Source organism: Cicer arietinum, chromosome 7 (genome assembly GCF_000331145.2).
Source record: "Cicer arietinum cultivar CDC Frontier isolate Library 1 chromosome 7, Cicar.CDCFrontier_v2.0, whole genome shotgun sequence".
Classification (NCBI taxonomy): Eukaryota; Viridiplantae; Streptophyta; class Magnoliopsida; order Fabales; family Fabaceae; genus Cicer; species Cicer arietinum.
In genome coordinates this window covers 17,574,458-17,591,814 of record NC_021166.2, presented here as the reverse complement: position 1 = coordinate 17,591,814, position 17,357 = coordinate 17,574,458, and the positions used below count along the sequence as shown (strand labels likewise).

General features: G+C 26.7%; 1 protein-coding gene across 1 annotated transcript; it reads right to left on the bottom strand.

The window, feature by feature from the left end:
* Positions 1-10,402: 10,402 nt before the first annotated feature.
* Positions 10,403-14,141, bottom strand: LOC101500274 (serine/threonine-protein phosphatase 7). The gene is made up of 5 exons (XM_004509415.4): positions 13,520-14,141; positions 12,057-12,551; positions 11,445-11,591; positions 10,869-10,976; positions 10,403-10,684 (listed from the first exon to the last, which is right to left on the bottom strand). Exons 1-5 carry the CDS (start codon positions 14,072-14,074, stop codon positions 10,607-10,609), a joined length of 1,383 nt encoding a protein of 460 aa, XP_004509472.1. The 5' UTR covers positions 14,075-14,141; the 3' UTR covers positions 10,403-10,606.
* Between the last annotated feature and the right edge of the window lie 3,216 nt (positions 14,142-17,357).

Below are 17,357 nucleotides of genomic sequence, written 5' to 3'. Positions count from 1 at the left end.
TATAATATCATACCTTATATAATTCATATATTGAATATGATTTAGGTTGAAATCTAGCATGATAGGGTAAGAATTAAGAACAATAATTTACTCAGTTGTTCTTATAAAATATAATTTAAAATATACAAAACTGAAATCTAATCAAATATAAATAAAAAACAATAGAATTTGATATTAAATTTAAATTAAAATAGTAGTAACTAATTTTAAAAAATATGTATGATTTATGACAAGAGTAGTTTTATCATTTTATATAATCTAATAAATTACTATTCAAAATTATAATTTTTAAATATAAATGTAAATTTTTAAAATAAATATAATTTTTGACAAGGGTAGTTTATTCACTTACATAAAATATATATATTATATATTTATTGAGCTTATCCAACAAATAAATTAGAATTATTTAGTTATTCATTCATTAGTTATTTAACTTTTTTTTTAATATTGTCTAATTTTATTTGAAAAAAATAATATATAATTGTTTCACAATGATAATTTTTTTGACTAATTCACAAAAAAAAAATTTAATTTAAATATAATATATAATATATGATTTTATGATGAAGTATGTTCTAAATACATGACTTGATAAATATTAAATTATTTGACATGATGTGACATCAAACACATTATAAGATAATGTTTATCTTTGGTATTGTCTTATCTTATCATTATACTACTTTATATCTTATTATGTTTTTTTATTTCTATTATGCCTATCATACAAAGTCTTAAAGTAATAATTAAGGGGATATTTAACAACAACAAAAATATAAATATAAAGTTGTTGCTTTGCTCTAATATTACATGTTCAAATCCAAAAATATTAAATTTTTCTTAGAAAAAACAATATTAAAATTGCTTAGAAATTAAATGTATATTTTGCAAGACAAAGTTTTCGTACTTTTGATACATGTTAACATTTACTTAAATATAATTAATGATTTAAAATAAATTTTATACTAATAAATTTTTTTTTCATTTGCAACGAATAATGTTAATAATGTTAATAGTTACGCCCTACAACGAAATATAATTAAGAAAAATGATAATAAAAAATTTAATATATCAAATATAATTAAATTTAAATAAATTAAATATTCAATTATCATTTTTACTAAAGATAGAGATTAAATTACTCAAGACATTTTTATCATTTTATTCTCTAATTCTTCCACTTCAATCATTAAATTAATCTTATATTTCTTTTGTCATAAAAAGTTTATAATTTTAAAATAAATGTAGCTAGTAATGTATAAATAATAAAATTGAAAAATAAATAATCTGTAACAATGAGATCCACTTTAAAATCCTAATAAAAATTAGTAATTCAAAGACACGCTTTCTTAAACCAATGTTAGAGCATTAGTAAAAAATGAATGTAACACAGATTTGGCAGTGACGAGAGTCGAGGTTGATGAGGACATGATGGTAAAGCTTGAGGATGAAGTTCAACCACGTGCACAAATTTGGAAATAACGATTATTATTCTATCAAGATTAAATTGTTTAAATTTAAATTTATAAAATAAAATTTAATATTTATATTACTTTTTGAATACGAATTCTTAGATTTTCTTTTCGTTTAAGTAAAAAATCTCAGTTATTAGTTTTGTCACTTTGTCTCAGTCACATCCGAATATTTTCGCAGCGACCATTTGTCTTTTGGGTTTCGGTTGCCAAAGTCAAATCAAAATTGAAAACCAATATTGTATTTTTGTAATTGACAAATCTTTTAACTAAAGTTTTCTAAGCAAATATAACCAAAAAAAATGGGTGTATAAATATATACACAAAAGATTGAGTGTTTGTCATCTAATTGTTATTGTTAGACAAATTATTAAGAGCATTGTATATAAGAAAAATTTAAAGTTACTCACCGTATAATAACAAACTCTAATGATTTAATCAAATATTAAAATGATAAATATGAAATTTGTAAATGGTATATGTAATCCCGTTAATATTATTAGAGAGAAATAAAAATAAATTTATTTCTAAATACTTAAATAAATTTAATACTCATTCTTATTTTAGACTAAAACCTTATCTATTCACTTTAATTTTTTTCAATATAAAACATTTTATTTGAAAGGCAATATTAAGTTAGTTGAATATTCAAAAAAATAGTTAATGAGATTTAGGTTGGTCATGGCTGTTTTAAATAAAATTTAGAAAATATTTTTTTGACTAACTTTTGTAAGGCAAATATTAAAATAAAATTAAGCTCCTTCTTATTCTTACTATAGATTGAAAATATATTTAATAATTAAATAAAATTGAAATAGAAACAGAAACCAGATCTTGGAAGTATTTTATCTCACTGGAATCTGGACCCATACCATCAGATCATCGGTGACGTTACCCACGTTTTTCTGAGGAAAATAGGTTTGCGACGTTGTTGTCTTATTCAGAGCATTTGGCCAACTTACAATATTTATCAATTACCAAAAAAAAGGAATTTCCCGTCAACAATATTAAAAAAGAAAGTATACATTTATATAAAAAGAAATTCTTTAGATTATAGTTTTAGTTTCTTAACTTATTTTTAAATTTTTCTTTAATATCTTATAAATTTTTTATTACTATTTATTTCATTTAAATTAGAAATATTGACATTTTGATTTTTTTTTTGTTGGTATTATAAATATTAAATAATTTGATTCTTTAAAATACAAATGTTATTCTATTAGAAATTAGTTAATTACAAGTAGATTTTTATGTGGATTTTAACAAAAAAAATCTATAGAAAATGAGTTACCGGAGATTTTCATGCAGAATTATATCTCCATATAAAACTTTTGTAGATAATTGTTTACTTGGGATTTAAAATCTGCAATTAATTTATTTTCTATAGATATCTGCAACAAACTTTTGGTGAGAAAATTAAATTTCCTAAGACTATTTTTACGTAAAGTAAATTCTATGGAAAAATTTGGATGAAATTTTTATCCACACATAAATTTGCAGAAAAATTCAGATAATTATTAAATTCGAAGATAAATCTGGAGGAAAATATTTAGTAAAAAAATATTTTCTTTATCACATAACAATAAATAATGAATCTTTAATATTAATAAATTCAATACATATTTTTATAATAAAAAATAGTCTCTAAATACAAATTCATGAAATACATCGTATATTACTTTTCTTAAACTTAAAATTTTATTTACACATAAATTAAATTGAGCAATTAGTATACGCAGATGCCAACAGCCCCCAACAGTATTTTATACATATCCATAAATTCAATAATAATTAAATCATAAACTTAATAGATAATTAAGCAATTAACATCGTTCTATCGTTTAAGCCCCCTTAGCACTTAGCAACAGACATACTATTATTTAGAAATTATTATTTTAATGAACTAATAGTGAAATCTTAACTCATTTGATAATCTATGACATAGACATTATAATTATAATTTCAGTTGATCAATTTAAATTAGTTATGCTAATAATGACTTAGAATTTAGAAATTATAATTTTGATGATTCGACAATTCAATGTTATCTAATTATAATAATGATGAATTAGATATTTTAATTTGGACATTCCAATGTGTCAATATAAATTATTTAGATTAACTATGACTTATAAATTTTAATTATGATGATCAAATAGTTCAATATCAACTAATAACACTAACTATGTTTTTTTATTATGTGTCTTAATAGTATTTTAATGTATTTCTTGTAAAAAAAATAATATATTAAGACGTATTTGTTTATTGTGTTTAATGAAGAATAAATCTGTGTGTTCATGTGTTATGATTTTTGTGTCCAAATTCTCTTTTACGTGGTTATGGATGGTTAATGGTTATATAGAATGCAATGGTGAATCTGGGATCTAAATTTATAGAGTGAAATCTTTAAACTTCAATTAATAATAATAATTATAATATGTAAAATTAAAAATTCAAATTATATAATTTTAAAATATACTACTACATTTTATAATTTATTTACAATAAAATATTGAATTAATGTAATATATATTACATTTGCAAAAAAAACATACAACAAATAATTTAGTTTGGTGGTAATATATTGGTAACTAAGTCTAATTAGGACATGGATTTAAATTTGATTATTTTCAAAAAAGGAAAGAAAATCTAAAAATTGAAACAAAAAAGAAAAAAGAAATCTAGATATAAAAAATAATTAGGTGTTGATAGTGCATGATCACATCAAATAGAGACGATACTAGATGAGTGATACATTAATCATGTATATGTACAATCTCAATTCTTAATGTATCGGAATGTTTTGATTGAATTGAAATATGTTAATAATATTACAGATATAGTTTAAGATACTAAGATAAATAAGAAAAATATAATTAATACTCTTATACAATCAAATTTGTATAATTAGTATTTCTATACAATCAAATCCTTACAATTGAAGGATATTTTTTAATATTAAAATAGAAATAGATTTTGACACTCCCTCTCAAGCTGGTAAATAGATTTTCTATATTCTCAACTTAGATACAATTATTTTAATATTGTTGTTGTTTAGCCCCTTAGTTAGAAGATCTGCAAAGTTGCCTTGGGAAGAAACATATGGAGCGCAGATTATGTCACTATCGAGTTTTTCTTTGATGGAATGTATGTCAATTTTAATATGCTTGGTTATGTCTTGTTGTCTTTGATTATTTGTTATGCTAATAGCAAATTTATTATCACAATATAGTCTCATTGGTTCATCCCACTTTATCTTCATATCCTCCAAAATTATCTTCATCCATAGTAACTCCTATATCCCTTGTGCCATTGTCCTAAATTATGTTTCAATATTGGATCTGGATACCATATTTTATTCCTTACTCTTTCAAGTCACAATATTTCCCACATAAGAAAGAGCAATATCATGTGGTTGACCTTTTATCTACAATTGATCCTGCATAGTCAACATCAGTATATGCTTCGAGACCCACATTTCCATTTTATCTGAACAAAATTATTCTTCGTGGAATTTCTTTCAAATATTGCACGATTCTGAGTGCAGCTTGCAAGTGTACATCCTCTTGTTGGTGTATGAATTGATTAACTAGGCTTACAACGAAGGCAACATTAGGTCTAGTCAAACAAAAGATAAAAGATCAAATTGTTTACTGAAAATTAAATAAAGCACCAAATCGAGAAGAAAAAAAAATAAATAACTGAAGTGTTATCTAAAATTAAGTTAAAAGACCGCATGAGCAATTATATATATATATATATATATATATATATGTCGGCCTTAGGCTTTTCTGCAAGCTTGGTCTATTTAAATTAATAGATTTTTTAAAAAAAAGTCTGAGTCTGACATTTTTATTAAACAGGCCAGACCAGACCAGAACATAAATAGACCAAACCATAGGTCCCTAACGGATGGCCTAGCCTATTTCTACCTCTATCAGTGGCTCCCAAATCCAATATCGAATATTAGTTATACAGTGTATCTAAAACATTAAGTGCAAAAGAAAATTGTTGTGTATCTGAATATACCAGAAAACTAGTACATGTTGGTTTCTCCAACTTATTAAGAAATTATTGTTGAGACAAAATCTCTCTAAATTGGTTTAATGATAACAAATTTATTTCAAAGATTATGATCATCCTTATTATATAATTTGTGCTCTTGAGTGTATCTAAATTAAGAAAACAGGTTACTCATCTTATCAAAAGAAGTGTGTCTGATATGTCTTCTAGGATAGAGGATAAACAAGTAAGGGATAAAAACTTTAACCTCTAAGACAAGAGGATATTCAATATATCAGAAAAGATGAAACCACGACACATCAATTTAAGATAAAGACAAATTTGCGCATGAAGTCAAATAAAAAATGGATAAACAAATCATGAGAATCCAAGAGAGAGGATGAACAAAAGAAAGGATGAATTGTTGATGTCATTCATCCTCTTACATAGGGAAAGTCCAAAAGTATCATAGTGCAAAAGGACAAGTCACGTCCTAACCTATGATAAAATCAAACCTCCTATACAAAGACGAATTGCAAACTCATCCTCCCAACCTCTTGCACTACAAAGACAGTTGAATGGTAGTTTGGTAAATCAAATTAATGACTATGGATAAATGTAAGAACTTTGGAATGAAGGCAACAAAAGATAAACAATTACCACTATGAAGGCGAAAAAACAAGGGACACTACACGCAAAGACAGTAGCTAGAGTTTATGTAGAAGTAAGACTCCCGATAATCGGGAGCTCTAATGTCATCTTAAAAATTAGATAAATATATTTTAGACTTAATTGCAGTTTTAATTATCATATTTTGATTGATTCACAAAATTAATCTCCTTATTTTAAAATTGAACATTTTTAGTTTCTCCTTCTTATTTTTTAACTAAAACATGATGCCATGATATATTTTCAATAACGTTACATATAATACGACGATGTAGAATGATTAACACTAATGAAATTGGAATAAAACGTCGTAAAAACTTAGATTTCAACTTCAAAACTTTTTCATATTTTTAATTTAATTAATTACATATGAATAATTAATAGATCTAGATGGTCCTATATCATAGAATTGTATGTTACGTAATTAAAAATATGTCAAATCATTATTTTTTAGTTAAAAAAATTGAAGGGGATCAAAATTATTGTTTATTAAAATAGATTGACTAATTTCTTGAATTGATAATAATAGAAGATTCAAAAATGCAATTAAATCTATATTTTATTAAATTAAAATATGCTAATAATACACAAATATATATATACAAGATTACTAAGATAAATAAAGAGAATATAATTAGAACTCCTATATAATCAAATTTCTATAATTGAGAAATAATTTTTAATAAAAAAATAGAAATAGATTTTGACAATATCTGTGATTTAACATTTATAACTTAATTAAATGAACAAAAAAAAAAGTAACAAACATTTATAACCTAAAAAAATGTTACGAAAAATCAGATTAAGTAAGCCGGTTCAACCAAAAACCGAAATATTTGGCTTAAAAACCACATTGAACCAAAATTGGTCAAAAATCAGTAAAAGTCGATGAGTTTCACATGTGATATCGGTTCAAAAATAAAATGATTTTCTTTTTGGTAAGTTAGCACCAAGCTTATGTAATATCGCATATAGAAAGTTCTTCGTTGGTCTTGTAACGAATAACTCATTTATAAAAATTATTATTTTAAAATAAATAACTTTTTAATTTACAATTTAATATTAATTATTTAATTATATTCTCTAAATAATATAAATTTGTGTATTCTTTATACACTACGCCTCTTTCACATCCCGACACAAGTTATTGTTTTCTTCTAACTGATCTATTATTTGATTTATCAATTACAGTAACAAACTCTAATTTGAGTGTTTCTTCTCCAACCCACCTCAACAAATCATTTCTACATTTAAAGTTCTTGAAAGTAGTAAAGTTAGTGGTAAAATAAGAGAATCGATGTCTGGTTCACACCATTTAAAAAAAATATTTTTTTTGACGAAATTCATTCTCATCACTCAAAAAAATAATCGATTCATTCTATCTATATTTTTTGTTTATATCAAAGATAATGTGACTTTATAATCTTTTTCATTGTGTTTTATATGACATTTTGTTTATGAACGTTTTTTGAATTTTTCTACATGTGAATCGTTTGGATTGGTTGTTCTATACCAACTTAAATCCATGTCTGAATCAACCAATCAAGACATAATGTATATTTTACAAAATGTACGTTTGAATTGGCTAATCCAATCACTTTTTTACTTAAAAGCACTACAAATTTCACATATGGATGATTTTGTTGTTGATTTGAAAGTAGAAAATGTGACTGTTGATTTGAATTATACCAATACCTCTATTGATGTGAAACTCGAGATATTTTGTTATGAGGTTTTGAGGTAGTGTTGAAGAAATTAATGTTTTTAAGTGTTTGATTTATAACTGATCCGGATGCGTGAATTCAAAAAAATTCCATCCAGATTGGTGAATCGGAAAGGGGTAAAAATGTCAAAAATATAATTATTTTTAAAATATAGGGGGTTGGAAAAAGAAGCTCTCATATAAAAAAAACCTCACATAAAGCAATATAAAGGATGTCCAGTAAATAGCAGCCCAGTAAATAGCCTTACAATATAAAGGATGTCATTCTTTACGACCAAAACAAAATATCATCTTAATAGATCTTAATAGTCTCGTATTGGTGTGGATGAGATATACAAAAGTATTTTTTATTAATATTTAATGGTGGGCATCTTATCAAATCAATTTTGTGGCGGTTGAATTTTAGTTTTAATTTTAAAATAATATCATAATCAATTAAAAATTTGTTAAATTACTTAATATCAAATCATCACTATCGGGTAACTTAGGTTACGCTCGAGATGTCAAGACTCATACGTAAATGAGTGTGCTAAGAAAAATAATCTAACATTGGATGAGATAATTAATACGCAGAAATATTTTTATAAGTAGTTGTAGTCTTCACATCATGAGTTGTTTTGTAAGGGTTGTATTAGACTCAATTCAAATTTTGAGATATATCAACTAAATGCATAAATGTATTTTACACATTCAGATTGATCAATCCAAATGTAATACTCCAATGACAATTAAAATTATACAATGTAAAAAAATCATTGACATTGTGAGAATTTAAGAAAGACATTCCCCTTTTCAAAGACTTTGACGGATTTTGTTATCAAATTTACTATTAATTTTACATTCAAGCAACCATGAACCATGTCTTTTTAATTCTCACAAATTAGTCTTACACTTGTTTTTAACCTTGGCTAACTATAATCACTTTATTTCTAAAATCAAGTAATCAACATCATATTTATGGAAATAACTTAATACTTAGCTCATTTTTGTGATACAACATATATATCAGTTGTGTAATTTGAATATATAGTTTTTGTATCTCAATAACGTATATCATTAAATGTACACATCAGTTTCAAGATGAAAAAAAAACATCTGTAAAGAGAGAGAAAAAAAACAATGTAAAACTCGAAAACTATATAAAAATACAGTATATGTATGAAAATTTTACCTCATACCCTCCTAATTATACCTATACCTCTAAATCATGAATAAAATGACGTTTTTGCCCTTGTTTAAATCATAAAACTTAAAAAAAATTACCATTTCAAGTTTTTCGGAAGAGTTTTTTTTTTTCTTCTGAACTCCCGGAGAATTCGAATACAAATTTTCCGGTACACAAGATACACTCCGAAAAACTAATTTGAAGTTCTCCGGTACAGAAGCATCTTCCGGAAAACATTTTTTGAAGTTCTCCAGTAAAGAACACTCTTCCGGAAAACATTTTTCGAAGTTCTCCGGTATATAACACTTTTCCGGAAAACTTTTTTGAACTTTCCGGTACAGAGGCTTGTTCAAAGAAACTTGAGGCTTAACATTTCCCGAACTTCTCCAGCTTAACATTTCCCACAACGACGATTTATGGTGTATTATTATGACTTATTAATTATTATAATGTATTAATTATTTATGGTGTATTTATATGATGTATTAATTATTTAATGGTGTATTTATAGTATATTAATTATTAATTATTTATGGTATATTATTTATAGTATATTATTATTTTAAAAAATTATGTGTATCGGACATCTTTTTTAGAAAGTTTTCCGGAAACATCTTATGTACCGAAAATATATCCAATGAAGTTTTGGGGTAGTACAATCTGTACCGGAAATCTTTTTTAAAGTTTTCCGGTATCAATTTTCTGTACCGAAAAACTTTTTTCAAGTTTTTTAGAAATAAGGTGTATACCAAAAATCTTTTGTCTGGTTCCGAGAAAAAAAAAAGATGAAATGATAAAAAAATTTGAATTAGTAAAATAATGATGTAAGGGTATAATTGGCCTTTTCAAAAATTTATGGGGGTATAAGTATAAAAATGGGGGTAGGTAAATTTTTCTATATGTATCCATATATGTGCGGAGCAGATTGTCTCCGGTGGCATTATCACTAGAGGAAGTCTAGTGGAAATCTCCACCATTTACTTTTATTTTAATGTTTTTGACCACATACAAGTATGGTAAGTGAGTGGTTTGAGATTTCACTGCAGGGGATCCATTCCCATCTTAAGAACATTTCTCATTTAATATTAGTGTTATACATTTGTCCTAATTTTCAACCTCACTATTTCCACACAAGGGTCAAGCACCTTATTAATTCACTAAATTTGTTTCCTCCTTGTATACATGAATTTGATTTTCTACTTGTTTATGATACCTGACTAACATAATTTGAACATCAATTCAAAAATTGAAACTCTAGGTTGCCACAAAGCCTAGCACAAGTTTATCCAATTCCAACTGCACAATTGTTTTAAATCAGTTTGCATCTTAATATTATAAATGAAAGGTGGGACTGAAGCAACTATTCAGTAACTACTAATTTGGGGAATTGGTTTAATTTGAAGAAATTGATATCACACTTAATAAATCAGGTGAATGAAAAATGACTACAATTTTTTGTCAAAAAATAAATAAATAGCTACAATTTAATTACCAAAGCTGTTTTTCCAAAAAATAACAAAACAAAATTTTACAAATCTCACAACTTCATGACATTTACTTCTTACAAAAATCTCAGGCAGTTACCATGGAGGCTAAGTCCAATTCTTCATCAGAGTCTATCACTTCTTCATAATCATAATAGGGATGCACCTGCACCACAGAACCATGGGACAAAATAAAAAACTTCATACCAAATAATTTTATTATTACAAAATTGTAGAAGATATCTTGTGTACTAATAAAAGTTTCCCTAGTACCCTCGATGTCTAGAAATTTTGTTAGATGTTCAGGAGATTATATATTCTGTAACACGAAGATGAGTGAGCATTTTTACCTTCGGCCTTGGAGTCACAGCCGAGAATCCATGAAATATAGGATTGTCGAAATTCGGGGGCTCAAGGATAATATAGGCACCTTTGTTGTTATACCTTTTCTCTGTTGCCTGCAGGGAAACACAGTTACTTAGGAAAAATTACTAATATCAGCAGTTGAAGCAATGCCTATAAAAAATGTGTGAAATTTGAAAGACATGAGTTACTGGATTTGTCTCCTTTAAAATGAGTAATTCAAATAGAGAACAAAGTAAGCAATCTCAATAAATAAATCAAAGGGTTGAAACCAGAGGAAAGCAAAGTCTTTTTTTATGAACTCTTTTCATCAAAATCATAATCAGAAATATAGTGTTCAACAAATTCGTTTTGATGATGCGAAACCCAGAAACGGAATCGCCAGAGTCACACTATTCTTGCTATTATGCATGGCGATCACAGCTGCGACCACCATATTTGGATTCTGATCATCCAGACCTAGCAAGATTGCAGACTCGCACGATTTTATGTGTTGACTTGCAATTTTGACTACCACAAAAGTAAACATTGGAGTGTAAATAATGTCAGGCCATGAGAATTACCTGAAATTGTGGGTAATCTGGAGCACTAAACAGGGTGATAAGTTTTCCAGAATCCACAACATGATCAATAGTATATCCTTCAGCCATTCCTCCGAAATCATCCCGTTTCTCCCGAGCATCAGGACCTTCATGTGACCTGATGATCAACTGAAATGAAAAATAAGTAACAATACGTCATATCAGTTGTAATAGTTACCAAGATAAACAAGAGACTAACAAGAAAACAAAGAATATCACATAGTCACTAGACAAATAGTCGGTTACCATTCACAGAAGGAATGCCAAGTTCATACCAAACACATTATGAATTATACAACTCAGGAATCTAATAGTATTCCCACATTATCATTCTTGAGAATGTGATTTTATACCTTAAAACAAATAACAACTTCCTCCTAATCTTCTTCACTTTACTTAAAAATAATCATGTTAAATCATGCAAGAATATGAAGCTGGTAAAAGAGGACCCATGCTCTCAAAATATCAATATCTAACATGATATGATGAAAACTCCCAAAAGTAACTTAGAGAACCAATTTAATGACTTCAATAAAAAATCCACTGAGAAAATTATTTGTGTTGCCATGATATTAAAAGTAACTTGTTTATTACCTTGAATTGGTACTTCTTCAAAAATTCTTCAGTACAATCTGGACCCCACATCAAGCCAATGCCTCTTTCTTTGTTCGGAGCAAGACCAGGTTTTTTTGAAGGATCAGACCACAAAACATCACCAGGAATCAAGTTTTGTCCTTCCCAAGGAGGATCAAGGACTGAACGTCGAGCCTTAGACAATTCTTCCAAGGAACCAAGTGAGAGATTTTTGTTGTCAGTATTAACATTAATCTTGCGATTCTTCTTCCCTTTTAATCGCTTTGAAGGTGTCACAGTTGAACTACGGAAAAGTCCTCCATGAGCCGTGTATGCACGCCCTGCTATAATAGAAGCCAATGGAAGACCTTCAAAGCATCCCAAACATTTCCGGTACACATGTTTACCTTTATCACCATACTTTACCATTACTTCTTTCTCAAAACCATAAACAGAAGTGCAATATTTCGATTCATGATTCCCTCTTAGTAAATATATATTCTCAGGCATGAATACCTGATGAAAAATAGTGATAGTACTGTTAAATTAAATAACATAAAAGTAAAAAAATTCACCTCATCCCTTGGTTATGTTTGGATATTTAATGAAGAGTGGAGTTAAATGAAATAGAACTGAATAGTGTTTGAATATTCGATGAATCATAATAAAACTACCATTTCATTGTTTGGATATCTTAATGGTGGAATAGAGATAAAGAACTGTTCTATCCATCCTGTCCGAATAGAAGAGGGTCAAAAAACAGGATATTGAATTAAATTTAATGGAATGGAAATAGAATCTATTCTATCATATTTCATCCCATTCTCTCCTACTGTAAACAATCCAAGCAACAGATCCTTTAATAATTCCATTTAATGCCACTCCGAAAACTTAAGCAAACAGCATTCCAAAAACTTGAAGAGGAAATAGTAAAAACAGCACTTTTATTGCTCTGAATGTTTCCTATGAAAATGAAAATATTCAAAAACAATATACAAAGCAAAAAAACAAACTGACATTTCTTTTTTGCAATTGCAAGTGAACACAAAAAAAACATTTTCTCAAACCAAACTGCATAAACCTCCATAGAATACAATAAAACAAACCCTACCTTAATCAAAACTAATTAGACACAAAAACATAAAAGTATAACTAATTCAATTTTCAATAGCAGGTAAAACAAAGTATCTACCAAGCATCAACACAATCTCGTGCATGACACTAACACATAGACACTAACAATAATTTAATAAAATAAAAGTAATTAAATATAACTAAATCTATCAATATCATGTCAGTTGTCTAGACATTTCTTCAATCTAGAGTGAAAACTTTATGATATCCATCTAACTAAACTCTGTACATACAATCACTTAAACTATAATATCACATTAATACAATAATAACAAAAACCACAAAATAAAAAAATTGAAACTTCATAAAAAGACTAAAAAAACATTGCAAAATTGAAACCTCAACTTTACCTTCCAAGCCAACAAGAGCAAGAAAGTTTCGAGCCCCCAAGCTCCTCGATCAACATAATCACCATTGAATACAAAAATTCGATCTTTCGAGGGATACCCAGCATCTCGGAGAAGGAAAAGGAGATCATGCAATTGTCCATGAACATCACCAACGACCACAACGGAGGCAGCGGAAGAAGAAGAAGAATCGGGTTCGGAACGAAAGGGTTGAATAGGGACACAATTAGGTTCCTTATGAAGCATTTTGGAAGCGATGAGAATTAGCGAATCGAAGACTTGAACGGGAAGAACGGAAGGGAGTTCGGAAGGAGGGAGGTTTTTGGAAGACCAATCGAAGCAGAGTGTTAGATTTTGGATCCATTCTATGCTTAGGTTACCGTCTTGTGGCCACGTTATTGGCACTTGGAGTTCTGGTGGTGGTTGAGGTGGTGATGATGAAGATGGTGATTCTGAATTTTGATGTGATGTGGTTGTGCCGTTAACGGTGGTGGAATCTGGTGGAGGAGAGGGTGGTTGAGTTGGTGGTGGTTCTGAATCGGTAGAATTAAGGGTCATCGTAAGAGAAGCAGAGTGAGTAGACACACAGGTGAAGAAAATAACAACGAAGAATCTGAAACCTTTGTTCACGTATATATATTTCTTATGCTTAGTTTTTTATAAAAACAATTTTATTTCTCACTCCTTCCAGAATTATTCTCTCAAAAGTTTTAATTTTTATTAAAATCTTAACGTATATTTTTAAATAATTTATTTGGAAATAGAGTTAAATTTTTAAAAAAATTCTCAGCAAAAAATGGTATAAAAATTTGATTTTTAATTTTATATTTTAGTTATTTTACTCTTGAATTTACAGGTTTCAAAAAATTTATATTTAATTTATTATAATTTAAAATATTATAAATTTTGTAGAAAAATATTTACATAATGTTATAAATATATTTTTAAAAATTAAAAATAGAAAGACAACTAATCATATTTCATTCAAATAGAGATTAAAATTATTTATAAAATATTTTTTAAAGATTAAAAAATTAAGAAAAAAATTAAGAACATTGAAAAATATATTTAACTCTATTATAATGTGTTTGTAATGTTTTTTAGAAAAGTTACATCATTTAATATGATTATTTAAAAAATTATTTTGTTTTACTAATAAACATAGATACTATTGTAAATAAAATAATTTGACCGAATTGTGAAATTGAAAGATAGAAGTTTATAACAAAATTTAGTGTCCTTTTATGTTAAATTATTGATGGATGGAAGTTATATTCATATAATGAAAGGATTAAATAAATAATTGTTATTTTTGTTAAAAGAATATAATGATTGTTATATATATATTTTTATATAATCATAAATATAAATATATTTTTTCTTTTTTTTTTGTAATGTATAAGTATAAAAAGCATACGAAAAGTACATCATTCTCTAATCGTAGAATAACACAAGAATTCGTTAAGGTTATAGTTTTCTCAAAGTAAGAGATTCGAATAAAATAATTTGGTTTTCGAATTTTAGAGAATTGTTTTTCCTACTTTTTAATATTTTTAAATATATAAAAATATCCGTTTAAATTTATTATTTCGAACGAGAAAAATACACGTACAGAAAAAAGAAAAAATAACGTAGATGATTTGGTAGTCATTTGTTACCAATATTTCAAATTAGAAAGAAAAAACATTTATGGGCCAAATGAGTTTTTGGCTCATTTTTCTTGATTTTCTCATATTTTTATGTAACCGCAATTCTAACTGGATTTTATTGAAACATTAGAAGGATCAAATATAATATAACTTTTTTGTAAAAATTAATTACTGAACTTTTAGTTGAATATATTACTTGTCTATTTCGCATAGAAAATACACAAGAATAAGATCTTAAACAGCTAAACCAAATGCAAAACACATGACAATATTTTGGACAACTTAAGCACAACCACAACAAATTAACAATGATATCTTCTTAAATAAAAGTAATACCATTAGCATTAACACCACATGCACCAAGTAATATTAATCTTAAAATTGTTGTTCAATGAAACCAACAATTACAAAATCTCAAACTCAAACATAAATTACAACCAATAGAAATTTGTAATTACGTTCTAGTCAGAATGACATGAATTTTAATAAAACAATTAAAAAAAATATTTTTATTTTAAAATTTTAAATATTAAATTTGAATCTAAACTATCTAATAAGTTCAGTCAATTTTCAATATTTAATTATATCATTGCATGCTCTTACTACCATAAAGAACTCATGTCCCTCAAGACTCAAGGACACCATTGTTTGGGCAAATCAAACACAACTTTAACAATTTAAGATCACAGATAAAAGGTAATACCGACAACACAAGCACATACAACAAGCATAAGTCCTAGTTCAATGAAAGTCATCCACACTATAATTTTCATTACCATTACAACGTGATTTCTTAGTCAAATTTGGAATGAAAGCAGTAGCTTACCCAATTTGGTCCCAACAAGTCCACAACACCAGTACCACATGGACCATGGGCTTAAGGGAAAAATATTTTATCTCATTTATACATACAACTAACAGAAATTAGAATAGCAATTTTAGGTCCGAAGTCATCTCTTTAAATCTCTTTTTATTTTATTAAGTAGTTTTATATATATTTATTTTGTGTTTCGAATTTTGTCTGCAGTTTCATTTTTTGACCACGATGTTGTTTTATTCATCGTCTTAAAACGGCATTATTTGTTTCCTATTTTGTTGCAATGTTCATTTGATTTGAATTGATAAATTAACTTCAATCAATTACATATGGGATCAATCATTTTGGCGTAAACATTCCGCATTTAGAGACATTGATTTTTCGAATACATTAATTTTGTCACATTACATTTATAAACATTTTATCATTTTATGTTATTATTATGAATGTTGTGAGTTTATTTGTAAAATCATCCGTTTTTAATTTAATAATTGACTTAATTGTACTTTTAATCCCCCTATTTTAATTGATTCACAATTTTGGTCCTCCTATTTCTAATTTCACAATTTTAGTCCCCTATTTTAACTGATGCGTAATTTTGATCCCTCTATTTTTAATTTCGAAATTTTGGTCCCTCTATTTTGATTGATTCATAATTTTGGTCCCTCTATTTCTAATTTCTCAATTTTGGTCTCTTTAATTCTACAAATATTTTTATTTAGGCTTGATTGCAGTTTTAGTTTCCTTATTTTAGCTGAATTACGAAAGTAGTCCCCCCATTTTATTTCTCCTCAATTTCAGTCCCCCAGACAGAATTTTGGTCCAAAATTTGATGAAGTGTCATGTTTTAAAGCCGCACTACACCATTTATGATCATAGATTTCAGGTACAGTTGATGCACCACGAGATCTTGAGGCATGATGTGACTTGAATAAACGTAAAAAAAATGAAATTTCATCAAATTTTGGATCAAAATTCTGTTTGAGGGACCAAAACTTGGGAGAAGTAAAATGGAGAGACTACTTTCGCGATTCAGTTAAAATAAAGGGATCAAAACTGCAATTAAACCTTTTATTTATTATTTTTTTAAACTGATTTCAAAATTTATTATTTTAAAATTTTTTTTTTGAATAATTTTTAATTATTATTTTTATTCATTCAATTATGATTTTAAAATTAAACAGAATTTTTATTATATTTTTAATATATTAAAAACATGATTACATGTATTTTAATATATTTTTATTATATTTAAAAGAAAACATATTTTAAATAAAAAATTATTTTTATCATTAAACATAATTTTTCTTAAGAAAAAACATATTTTTTTAAATAAAAAAATAGAACTTAACTTTTTCATTATTTTAAAAACATA

Coding starts and splice junctions, on each gene's coding strand:
- LOC101500274 (XM_004509415.4), bottom strand. CDS start 14,074: ATGACCCTTAATTCTACCGATTCAGAACCACCACCAACTCAACCACCC. Junction 12,552..13,519: donor TGCTCTTGTTGGCTTGGAAG/GTAAAGTTGAGG, acceptor ATTTTTCATCAG/GTATTCATGCCTGAGAATAT. Junction 10,685..10,868: donor CTGTGACTCCAAGGCCGAAG/GTAAAAATGCTC, acceptor TCTGTGGTGCAG/GTGCATCCCTATTATGATTA.